We start from the raw sequence: 12,909 nt of genomic DNA, 5'->3' as shown, positions 1-12,909 counted from the left end.
TGTAAAGTGTTTTATCACATTTCCATAATAGCACACAGTATACTTCATATTTATTCCCCCACTTCTACCTTTTACTTTCTTCCTACCTCCTCCTTTTCACATTCCACTGCCCTAGTTATCCCTACTCTGTTTTCATGACCTTGGGAGAGGGAGTTGCATTTTGTGTTATTTGTTTTCTTCTTAATAGCCATTCAGACTTGGGGTAGAGATGGAAGACTCTCATTGTAGTTTTGACTTGCATTCCCCTGATACTTAAGGATATTGATCATTTTTTATATGTTTATCAGCTATTTATACTTCTTCACTTGAAAAGTGTTCAGTTCATGTCCCCATTATTGATGGGATTATTTATTATTTTGGTGTATACTTTGTGCATTCTTCATATATTTTGGATGAAGTTCATTGTCAGATGCATAATAATAATATACTGAATGATAGATATAACGACTAATAACACTATAATGATTAATAATGAATAAAAATTGGTGAATATTTTCTTCCCTTCTATATTCTGTGTCCTCACTGTTGATTGTTTCTTTTTCTGTGCAGAAACTTTGAAATGTGATTATGTCCCATTTGTCATAATTCTTACCTTTTCAGTTACTGGAACTCTGTTCAGAAAGTCATTACCTATGCCCAATGAAGCATTTCCTGAGATTTTTTTTCTCAAGTAGTTTCAAAGTTTCAGGTTTTATTTTAGGTCTTCATTAATTATGAGTTTTATTAATTATATTTTTGTAGACAGTAAGAGATATGGATCATGTCAGTCTTCTACAAGTAGATATCTCATGTCCCTAGTATCACTTGCTACAAAGACTATTTTTTCCTCCAGTGTTACGGATTTGGTAACTTTTTGAAGAGTCATGTGGCCACCTGCTTGAGCTCATTTCTGGGTCACTTATGCTGTTTTATTGGTCTATGTTCCTGCCTTTGTGTTAGTACCATGTTGTTTTGTAACTAGTGGCTCTATCATACAGTTTAAATCAGGCATTAGGATAGTTTTTGCATGTTTTTGTTCAGTATTGCTTCACCTGCTTGAAGCCTTTAGTACTGTTTGGGAACTTTTTGTGCTTTTGTTAATTTGTTTCATATAGCATCTTACTATGTATTTCTAGAGGCTTGCCTCAAATCCTGTCTCTCTTGAGTGCTGGGATTACAGGTGTAATCCATAATGCTTTAGTTGAGCAGTTCACTTTTTCTTTTTGTGGGGGTTTTTGTTGTTGTTTTGTTGATTTTTTTTTTCAGTTGTGGGGCTGAACTCTGGCCTAGGCATTGTCCCTCAGCTCTTTGGCTCAAGGCTAGCACTCTACCACTTGAGCCACAGCACCACTTCTGGTTTTCTGAGTGGATTATTGGACATAAAAGTCTTATGGACTTTCCTGCCGGCTGGCTTTGGACTGCAATCCTCAGGTATCAGCCTTCTTAGTAGCTAGGATTACAGACATGAGCCACGAGCACCCAGCTCGAGTCACTTTTTAAACACATGTAGTGACTTACTTTCCTATTTTTCCTAGAGAGAATAGCATTAACATTTCCTGCTTTGGGTCAGACATTCTAAGCTATTTAAGACATGCATTGAAGTTTACTAATTTTCTTTTTATTCATTTATTTACTTTTTTTTTTTTATTTTTGTCAGGACCTGGGTGCAGTCCCAGAGCTTCTTTCACTCAAGGCTAGGTCTCTACACTTGAGCAACAGCACCACTTCCAGCATTTTGGGTAATTAATTGGTGATAAGAGTCTCACAGACTTTCTTTCCCCAATTAGCTTCAAACCATGATCCTCAGATCTCAGCCTCTTGAGTAGCTAGGATTATGGTCATGAGCCACCAGCACCCAGCTAACTAATTTTAGATAGTAGACAATAGATTGGACATTAAAGCGTGATTTTTCAGAGTGGAAAAGAATCACTGGGAAATGTAGACAGCTAATGATAACTGCAGGTTAGAAATCATTTAGAACTGCTGTCTGCTAGAGATTTAGATAACAGCAAAAAATGGCATCAAGTCTACCAAGGGGAAATTCACTTTCAAGAAACTGTTAACAAGATCCATCAGGCCAAATGCTCACAAGGAAAATAAAATCATATTGGATGAATAAAGGAGATACCAGATGATGAAGGACTTGAAACTGTATACTCCTGGCATTGGATTTAATCAAGCTTTGTCCCTTGGATTCTCACTGGATTCTCTTTTGACTCATGTCATGAAGAGTTGGAGAAAGATTGTGGGAATGGAGATTGGTAGGTATGGCATACCAGAAGTATCTCCACTCCAAGTAATTCTCAAACTTGAGGCAGCAGAGACCTTTGTAGATTTAGCCGTGGACCATGTTAAGTTCAGCTCAAGACACATGGGTTTTGCTTGTCTTAAGAAGGTGGATTCAAACACCCTTTGACTCATTTTCTAATCTAATTTTGTTTTCAGAAATACCTGTAAGTGTCCAGCATTTTTATATCTCCTGTATAAATACAAATTTATAAGAGAAATGAGGGGAAAATTATTTTTTGGAGACTTTGCATCCCAAGAAATACACAGTATGCTTTGTCAGTGACTCCCGGCTGGAGAGATTCCTATGACTTATCCTTCTAAAGATATGCGCTGGAAGAAAACTTTGCAAATGTCAATGGTTACACTGGGTCCTTTTAAAGTAAATATTTTTATTTGAAAAACTTAAGTTTCAAAAATAAGAAATGCTTTAGACTCTATCAATCCTACAATTACTTCAATGTACCTTATTTAATCCTATGCCAGTTTATATAATACACAGCTTTTTCTCTTTCTCTTTCTTTTCATTTTTTTTAACCATCTCATGTTTCTTACTAGATCCTCTTAGATCGAAAGTCTTGTTGGTACAAGTTCAACAGTGATTCATCTGAATGTTCCAGAGTCTCCTTTTTAGTTGCCAGTTACAAGGACAGCCTGATTATTTATTAGAACACATTGAGCTCTTTGATATATTTTAAGCTTACTTCTTCTCCTGATGAGGTCTCCAATTACTTTTAGTCCTGTCTCTACCCTCATCACCCTACAGCCTACAGACTAGCTCTTTCACAATTATTTTCTGAAAGTTGCTTTTAATTTGTCCTTATTATATGCCTTTTATATCAAACTCCTTCATAAGTGACTAATTATCATAATAAAGTTGTTTAGGTATCATGATAACTATGATCTTTTGCAAAGTTCTAACCCTCTCTTCCATTTTCTACTTACTTCTTATCGGCTTGAGGATTTTTACTCTAATGGAAGCAGTCATCAGCAGCTAACCAAAAGTGGCACATTCCCAATAGATTGGCCTCGGTATCTGGAAAAAAGTATAGACAAAAAGATCAATATTGAATAAGGGAAACTGGTCTCCACTAGTTTGGTATTCTGGAAAGTTTTTCTTATTTTGTTATTTAGGGACACCACTCAAACGTTTTCCTTTCAGGTTCTTCATTTCATAGTGACTCTGGCTCTGACTGGCACAAATCTGTTTTCCTAGGTTTCGCCGGCACACCTGGATACCTGTCCCCAGAAGTTTTACGCAAAGACCCTTATGGAAAGCCAGTGGATATGTGGGCATGTGGTAAGAAACCATAGTTTCAAGTAAATTTTCTCTAACACTTCAAGGATTTATTCCACTGAGCAAGGATGAAAACATAAATACATAAAATGACCAAAAGCTGAATAACTTCAACATTTTAAAAAGTATTTCTCACAGTTCTAGACTAGGAGGTCCAAGGTTAAAAAGCTGGCAGACTGGGCCTTGTGAGGACCTGCCTTCTGGTTCATAAATGGTCACCTTTCCTTCGTGTCTTCACATGGTAGAAGGGACAAGGAGCTTTGCATGGTCTCTTTCATGGGACACTAATTCCATTCAAAGGGTCTCTAGCCTAGAAGAGCCCTCCTGGGGCTATCATAGTGCAGGTCAGGATTTCAGCCAGCAATTGGAGAGAACACAAATACTCCTTCTACAACCATCCGTATTGTTACAACGTAAAGTGGGATTGTTTTCATGAGCATGGCATGAATTAGAATGAAAGAATGTAAGCCTTTAATAAATACAAGTTATTTATGATACTGAACTATAGTGAATAGCTAATAAATAGATTTAGGCCTGTAATGAATAAGTTATTTTGCATTTGCCCTACAGTTTCATCTTCTATAGAAGATAAAATAATGATTCTGTATTTATATAAGATATTACAGTGAGGATTAAAAAATTTTAATGTATAAATAATTAGGATACTGTATTATATAACAAGTATTTAGTCGATGTTTGTATTATTAATAGAAATTCAATGTCACTTAGTGTTAACAGTATGGTAACATTCCCAACATCATTTTAAAGGAAAGAAATATATGTTTCTATTTGTGATATTATCTGCTTACTTTTAAATAAAAGGCCACAAATATATAAAAGTAAAATAAATCAGTTTCTTTTACTTGATGTTCCCTACTGATCACCTCAGAAATTCTAGAAGAAATCCTCAAACGTTGGCCTATTGTATAATCTTTTTACAAAGCAATGTTTGCTTTAACCAGCAATCTTGTGTTTTTGATTCAGTAGATGTGGAATGGGAATATTTATTTATTTATTTATTTATTGGTAGTCATGGGACTTGAACTCTGGGACTGGGCGCTGTCCCTCAGCTCTTCAGCTCAAGGCGAGCACTCTACCACTTGAGACACAGCACCACTTCCGTTTTTCTAGTGGTTTATTGGAGATAAGAGTCTCACGGACATTCCTGCCTGGGCTGAGTTTGAACCATGATCCTCAGATCTCAGCCTGCTGAGTAGCTAGGATTACAGGCATGAGCCACCAGTGCCCCTCTATTCATTTATTTTTATGCCCATCCTGGGGTTGAACACAGGGCTCAGATGCTGTCCCTGAGCTTCTCTTACTCAAGGCTGACACTCTACCCCTTGAGCAACAAGTGATAGCTTTTTTTAAAAAGTAGTTTATTGGACATAAGAGTCTCCTGGACTTTCTTGTCCAGAGATGACTTCAAACTGCAGTCATTAAATCTCAGCCTTCTGAATAGATAGGATTACAGACATGAACCAACGGCACCCAGCAATATTTCTTGGCACCAGTTTGAAATGTGGGATGTGGTAGAGTTCATAGTAATGATAAGTTCCTACTTCTGTCCCCTAACAGCTCCACCCACCCTTCCAGTAAATTTTGTATGAAACCAAGATGCCTCCCAAATGACAGTTAGGGAAATAAATTGATTAGCCTATAAGGACTAAGTTCTGATTGAAGGCTTTCTCAACCAACTCTAATCAAAGAAAGTCCCAAGGACAAGGACAAAATGGAGAGGATTTCAATATCACATATTATAATGATATTTCTCCATTTCAACATATAGGTCAGAGGCTGGAATAAAGGGGAGGCTGAGAGATACTCTGAATCACTTCTCTCCTAAGATTATCAATATTAATTAGTTTTCTGGGTTTTGACAGTATCATTCCCACTAGTCTATAAATAGGTATTTGACTCCCATAATTTGGCTTTAGTCTACTGGCAACAGCTTTCACTCAGCCTGAGAGGTGTTAACTAAAACTTTGATTTAAATGTTATCAGAATAATGTTTTAGATTTGGTTGTAATTTTTTGAAAGAGTAAATACATCTATCAACACTGTGCCATAATGATAGATTACTGTACAGTATATTTCTTTGTGTCCTTAGCAATACCAAGGTTGATATTTCATCTTAAATTGGATTGAATCCTGGGCCTTCAAAGTTTCCCCCATGCCTACAGAGGCAGGTATAATCAGGGAACTGTATTTTTAGTCATGATACTTGGTTTCAAATATTTTTAATAACTCTGTGTCTGTAGTATCTCAGAGTTGATTTCTTTCCTATAAAATAAGAATGCATTTCCTTCATGCAACTGAGAGTGTCAACTTTTTCCTAAGGAAAAACATTTTGTAGCAAATAAAAAGGAGTTAAAATGCCAGTTAAAACAGCCATTGTCATTCTAAAACATTGAAAATGACACTTGGTTGATGGCAAAGGTCTGAGACAAACAAGTCCAAGTCTGTCTTTCTCCCCTCCACTTAGGCCTCACTATGCTCTAGGATCAACTCCAAAATGCCTTTGAGTTTGAGCATTGCTCCAGAATGTTCCTGTCCAAATCTAAATGCTAATGGTGAATAGCTCGAATACTTCCCTTGCAGTAAATTAGTTCCCAGTGCAAGATCTGTCTCTGCTGATCAACTTGGAAAGCCTTAGTAGGGCCCGAGTCTGGCAGACACTGACAGACGATGTGCAAGATATACAGTCACATTCTTAAAGGCTTTAAAAAAAATGATAGGGCCATATTTTTGTGAAATATGGTAGCCTCTGGAGGTAAGATACTGTGTTTGGACCTTAACAACCTAGAAGGACAGACAGAATGGGGTACTCTGGGCAGTAATGAGGCTGTGAGGACTGGCACAGTGGGCATATTGTGGTCTTTCTTTGCCTGCATTGACAGAGGTTGTCTGACATTTTTCTTTATCATGCCTCCTGTTTGTAGATTTCTCCCGATTTTCTCCTTTTTGTTTTCTTCCTCCTTTCTATCTGCTGCTTAGGTAGGAAGCTGTTTGTATAGAGGTTAGTGGACACATGCAGCTGCTCGGGTTACTTGCTGTATGACAGAGCATGACTTATTTAGTTTCTGGATCTCAGCCTCTTCTTGTAAATGGCAATAATCATAGTGCTAGCCTCATACCTTCCCCAAAGGGTTTTTTTAAATGCTATAATTGTTCGTTATAATCGCCATTATTATGAGAAAGTGCTTCTTTAGAAGTGAAGTTACCAGAAAACTCATTAGAGCCTTACTTTAGACTTAAAAATATTAATAAGCAACTAGTATTAACAGTATGAGAGTTAAATACTATGAAGCTCCATTCAGTGGATTATCTGAATATTAGATTTTTCTTTCTCTTTTGCCCCTCTGCCTCTTCCTTACCCTTTCTCTCTGGCACTCTCTCTCTATTTTTTAAACTTTCTCTTTTCATTATTTTATTTTTCTTGTTCTGTAAAACATTTTCTTGTGGCTACATTTCACAGTTCTTTAATAGTATTTTATCGGGTCCAAAAATTTAAATGCATAATTTGCTTCTTACACTAAAAAAACATTTTTTAATATTGTGTACATTTTGTTGGTGATGAGTAATATCAGACCCATTGAAAAGAAATCAAAACAACTCACATGTACACGCTCTTACACACATTCTCTTGCACTCATTGCCTCATATATACAGCCACATGCACACACATATTCTTAGATACAAATACACACTCTTACATATACACACACATACTCCTTCACATATCTCTCTCTCTCTCTCTCTCTCACACACACACACACACACACACGGGTCTTATGAATTTATGAATGACTTCAGAACTTATGGAGGGCAATTCAAGGGTTCAAGCCCAATTTGTGGTGGTCTTTCACTGTGCCCTATTCTGCCCTTTGCTTTCTTCACACAATGTTCTGTACACAGCCACATTTCTTTGTGATAAACCAAGCCCCAGTTAAAATATGTGTTTATGGCCAGCTTCTATTTTCTTTTCTTTCTTTTTGGTGGTGGGGGGGGGCTCTAAGATCTGGACTCAGATTTGGTACCTGGTGCCTCCACTTATCATCTAGGGCTCTGCCAACTGAGCCATGCCTCCAATCCTCATTTTATTGAGAGGCGGTGAGTATCCTTTAGTCATGTTTCTAGAAATGCCTTGCAATTCGATAGCTCAAGGTGATACTCTTGATTAGATGCTGTAATGTCACATATTTGAGGAAAATGCCCATTACTGTTAACATCATAGTGAACTTTTTGGTTACACTTGTAAGTCACTGCTATTGGCCTAGAATTACTGTTTTCCCCATGTTAACTTTTTTCCTTCAGGTACCATGAAAGGTACATCACATGCATTTTACATATAAAGTGATGTATTCTCACGCATCACTGTTTAATCAATATATTTTCTGGTTGCATTTAGATTATGGTATATCTTGAGGTCACTGCTTTTTATACTACCAGTCAGCAAGTTCTGACTAGGTTAGCTCTTCTGGGTTGTGTAGCTCTTTAGAATTCTTTGGCCCATGTAGTGGTGTAACACAATGTCAGAGTGCTTTATCATAGCAGAGGAAGCCTTCACCCTCCACAATGCACAGGGCTTGAGAACAGCTATCATCATCATCATATCATCATATCATCATCATCATCATCCTCTCTCTCTGTCTCTGTCTCTGTCTCTGTCTCTGTCTCTGTCTCTCTCTCTCTCTCTCTCTCTCAAATTTTCTGCAATGTACTTCCCTTTGTTTCAAAGGGTGCAGCTTAGTAGCATTGTATCTGACTTACATTCTGTTCTTATGCTAATTTCTTCCAGGTGTCATTCTCTACATTCTACTGGTGGGGTATCCACCCTTCTGGGATGAAGACCAACACAGACTCTATCAGCAGATCAAGGCTGGAGCTTATGATGTATGTAATAAGCATTCATAGCAGTTCAGATACCGTATTTACAAATTAATTCAGTTTTTGTCTATTGACGAAGAACTGCACTTTTTATTGTCTTCTTAGCTATAATTTTTAAGAGTTTTCCTTATTATTTTTCTTCTGTCCCATTACAAAAGGGACATAATGCTGGGTATCATAGTGTATGCTTGTAATTCTAACATCAGGTGGCTATAGCAGGAAAATGGAGAGTTTGTGCCTAGCCCAAGCTGTGTAGCAGGGTCTTGTCTTTTAAAACTTTATATAAACAGCCAGGTGCTGGTGACTCATGCCTCAGGCTGAGATCTGAGGATCGTAGTTCAAAGCCAGCCTGGGCAAGAAAGTTTGTGAGACTCTTACCTCCAATAAACAACCAGAAAAATGGAAGTAGTACTGTGACTCCAGTGGTTGAGCATTTGCCTTGAGCTGAAGAGCTCAGGGACATCACCCAGGTCCAGAGTTCAAGTCCCATGACCAACAAAAATAAAAACAAAAACAAAACCACTTAGGTCACATGCTGCCTTTGTTTTTATTTTTTTTATTGTAAAGATACTGTAGAGAGGGGTTACAGTTACATGTGTAAGGTAATGAGTACATTTCCTATGGAACAGGAACATTATTACCCCCTCCTTTGTTTTTCCCTCTACCATCCCTTCCCTCCTCATCTCCCTAACACCTCCCTCACCCCCCCAAACCCGGGAAGTTGTAAAGTTAATTTTCAACATAGTATCTTGTATGTCTCCTTGTTACTATGGGTCAACCTGTACCCTGGTTTCAGCATTTTGTTATTTCCCTTCCCCTCCCCAATTTAGAAAAATGTATATACAAGATGCAAAGCACCAGAATCAAATACAGTGACAACAGGGGTTATACCATGGGGGAAGAACATACAAAAGAAACAAAAAAAAAACATAGTACATTAAAAACAACACCAACAAAGAAAAAAATCCTCTTGTGTCCACTACACATAGAGCTCCCCTATGGCCCAGCAATCCCACTTTTGGGCATTTATCCAAATGACCACAAACAAGGCCATACGAAAGCTACCAGTACAACTATATTTATCGCAGCATAATTCACCATAGCTAAGATGTGGAACCAACCCAGTGCCCCTCAGTAGGTGAATGGATCAAGAAAATGTCGTATGTATATGTGTATATATATATACACACATATATGTATATATGTACATATATATTTATATATACATATATATATATATAGGTACACAATGGAATTCTATGCCACCATGAGAAAGAATGACACCAGCCCATTTGTAGGAAATGGAAAGACTTGGAAAAAATTATATTAATGTAAGCCAGACCCAAAGAAACATAGATCCCATGGTTTCCCTTATTTGCAATAACTAATATATTTCTAGCATAATCTTACCAGACAAGTAGAAAAGGTCAAAAGCTAAGTACATATGACCACATACGATGATGCTAAGTGAAATGAACCCACAGATGTGGACACAAGAGGTTTTTTCTTTGCCTTTTCTATAAGTACTAAAAGTATACTAACTAACTGTGTTACTAACACAGTAACAATAATTTTGTATTACATGATTATTAAAAAAAGCTGAAACCAGGAAAAGAACTCTACATCCTATCATTAAGATACAACTAAGATACATTTCTCTTAACTGAGGAAGAACATTATTCCTAGTATGCTAATATTCTAATTACATGCAAAGAAAGTTAAATGATTACCAACACAAAAAATGAAGAGGATAAATAGCTTCATTAAATGAAGGTTAACATAAGATGGAAATTCTGAGATTCGGTTACTGAAATTGGTAACTTTTCTTCAGGTTCTAATCTGAAGTCCTGCTGATGCTTTTGTAGTGTCAGATTTCTTCTTACTGTGGCCTTGTAAGCAGCCACAATTAATCCATCATTTTTGGTCTAGGAATTAAAGCTGTTTTCTTACCTCTGCTATTACTGCTCATGACTTCTGAAAGGTCATAATTTTCACATGGCAAACATTGACAAAGTGGTAGGATGGCATTGACGCATGGTTCAGACTGACTGCTTTTGCTGGGATTGCAAATCATTATGCAGGTAGATTTCATATATGCTCAGTTTCAGATCAAAGGAATAATATTTGGGAAGAACAGAAGATTCTTGTTAACTTTTCTAAATTTTATTTATTTTTGGGTGTGGGGGGGCCAGTCGTGGGGCCTGAACTCTGGGCCTGGGCGCTGTCCCTCAGCTCTTCAGCTCAAGGCTAGCGCTCTACCACTTGAGCCATAGTGCCACTTCCAGCTTTTTTCTTTTTGCTTATGTGGTGCTGAGGAACCGAACCCAGGGCCTCGAGCATGCAAGGTAATCGCTCTACCACTGAGCCACCTTCCCAGCCCACTTTTCTAAATTTTAAAATGCATTGACTATATATAAAATGAAATTTAGGCTATAAATATATATAGGTTTCTTTTTCATGTATCTTTAAAACTGTATGTAGTTTTTTTTTTCCTGTATATAGTTTTATACCATAGCGGCTATATATTTGTCTAGACAAATCTATCTAGATATTTATCTATTTTCTCTAGAGATAAATTTATTCATCTACATCTAGATCAATTAATTGATCTAGATATACTCATCTATTTTCAATGTAATAATTTAATTTATACAATTGATTACTTGCAGAAATGATGCATATATTTGGCTCTTCCCTATTTGGCTGAGTGTATCTTTTCAAAAAGAAAAAAAACCTCTTTACAAATTTATATCTTTGAAGTTTCCATCACCAGAATGGGACACGGTGACTCCTGAAGCTAAAGACCTCATTAACAAAATGCTTACCATCAACCCTGCCAAACGGATCACAGCTTCTGAAGCACTGAAACATCCATGGATCTGTGTAAGTACCAGCCCAACAACCTGGAACTGAAGGAACCTCTTGTCTGTTTTTTCAATGGATTTAAAATAATATTACTGAAAAAAGATGCACCTAAAAAGGTATGCATTTTTCATCCAAGAGATTGGACAAAATGAATTTCATGAGAGCAAAACAACCCCATCATTTCCAGTTAAGAACATCTGATTTGTGCAAATAACTAAGGAAAACTTGTCCCAGGACACAAGGAATGAGTATGCATTATACCAATGATTGACAAGACTCACTGAGGTTAAGAAAATAACAACAAGTTTTTATTGCAATCCAAAAAAGAGAAAAATCAGACTAAGTTCAATTACTCATTATTTAGCAGCTTCAGACACATGCCTGAATTTTAAAATCTTGGATTAAAGGTTTAGTTGCATAAAAGGACAACTAGAGATGTCTGAATATACTAAGAAGCACTAAGAAATAGCAGTGGAAACTTAGGGGGAATCTAAAACCTGCAATAAGTTTCTGAGGGTAAATGTCACATGTCAGAACAATAAATACAGTACCAAGTAAATGAAAGGCAGTGCCATAAAAATGTGCTAAAAGACATATTGACACAGATAAATTAAGAAATTATTTTACACTTTCAATATGTAAATATTTCAGCTTAGTTGCTAATAGCTTTGACAAAGTCATTCTTTTCATTTTAGGTAATTTTGTTCAATGGCTATTTATGACTTAGGTCATTGGATCATAGGCATGGATGCACTAGCAACAAAGATTTAGTGAAGTTGTGAATGCTATTTATTATAATCCATGTGCTTTAACTCTCCCCCTTTTCTTCTCTCCATCCAGCAACGTTCTACTGTTGCTTCCATGATGCACAGACAGGAGACTGTAGACTGCTTGAAGAAATTTAATGCAAGACGAAAACTAAAGGTAAGGAATTATACACTGTTGTGAGGAGGGGTCAAGTGTACTTCTAATGGAGAAAAAGTAACTTTCAGCAAGAACTTTTCACATGTAAGATGTTGACATTCATATTCCTTTCCTGGGTCTTGGGGACATGAATATTCCATCAGAATCAAATCATAGGATGATTTGATGTGTGCTGTGACTGCTTCCTTCAAGTGGAAAACAGCTAGGCAAGTTGATCATCTAAAGCTGGTCCCAGAATCCTGGGAGCCACAGGACTTCCAGGAAACTAAAGGAAAAACCAAAACCAAAAATCAAACAATCAGAGTTCCCTTAACTGAAAAATACAACCGGAAGATTGGTTATCCAAGACTCTATGTTTGTTAGGTCAGAGATGTGCAGAGGCAACATTGACTTTTGTCTTATTTCTGTCATAGGGTGCCATCTTGACAACCATGCTGGCTACAAGGAATTTTTCAGGTACATGCATTAAGAACTATAATCCTTTGCCTCCTTCCCACTCTCTCTCTCTCTCTCTCTCTCTCTCTCTCTCTCTCTCTCTCTCTCTCTCTCTCTCTCTCTCTCTCTCTCTCTCTCTCTCTCTCTCTCTCTCTCCTCCCTCTCTCTCTCTCTCTCCCCACCCCCCCTCTTTCTCATTTCCAGAAATCAAAATATCTCAGTGGTGTTTTCTT

General features: G+C 37.1%; 1 protein-coding gene across 1 annotated transcript; it reads left to right on the top strand.

The window, feature by feature from the left end:
• Positions 1-2,113: 2,113 nt before the first annotated feature.
• On the top strand, positions 2,114-12,697 carry LOC138807132 (calcium/calmodulin-dependent protein kinase type II delta chain-like; the record flags this gene model as incomplete). The annotated part of the gene is made up of 6 exons (XM_069992696.1): positions 2,114-2,240; positions 3,482-3,565; positions 8,364-8,458; positions 11,213-11,335; positions 12,158-12,241; positions 12,655-12,697. Coding segments are annotated over exons 1-6 (556 nt in total), but the record flags the coding sequence as incomplete, so codon positions are not given.
• Between the last annotated feature and the right edge of the window lie 212 nt (positions 12,698-12,909).

This window comes from Dipodomys merriami, unplaced genomic scaffold (genome assembly GCF_024711535.1).
Source record: "Dipodomys merriami isolate MVZ:Mamm:240054 unplaced genomic scaffold, mDipMer1.0.p SCAF_4117, whole genome shotgun sequence".
Taxonomy (NCBI): Eukaryota; Metazoa; Chordata; class Mammalia; order Rodentia; family Heteromyidae; genus Dipodomys; species Dipodomys merriami.
The sequence above is the reverse complement of the archived record's forward strand: the minus strand, read 5'-3'. Positions and strand labels throughout refer to the sequence as shown.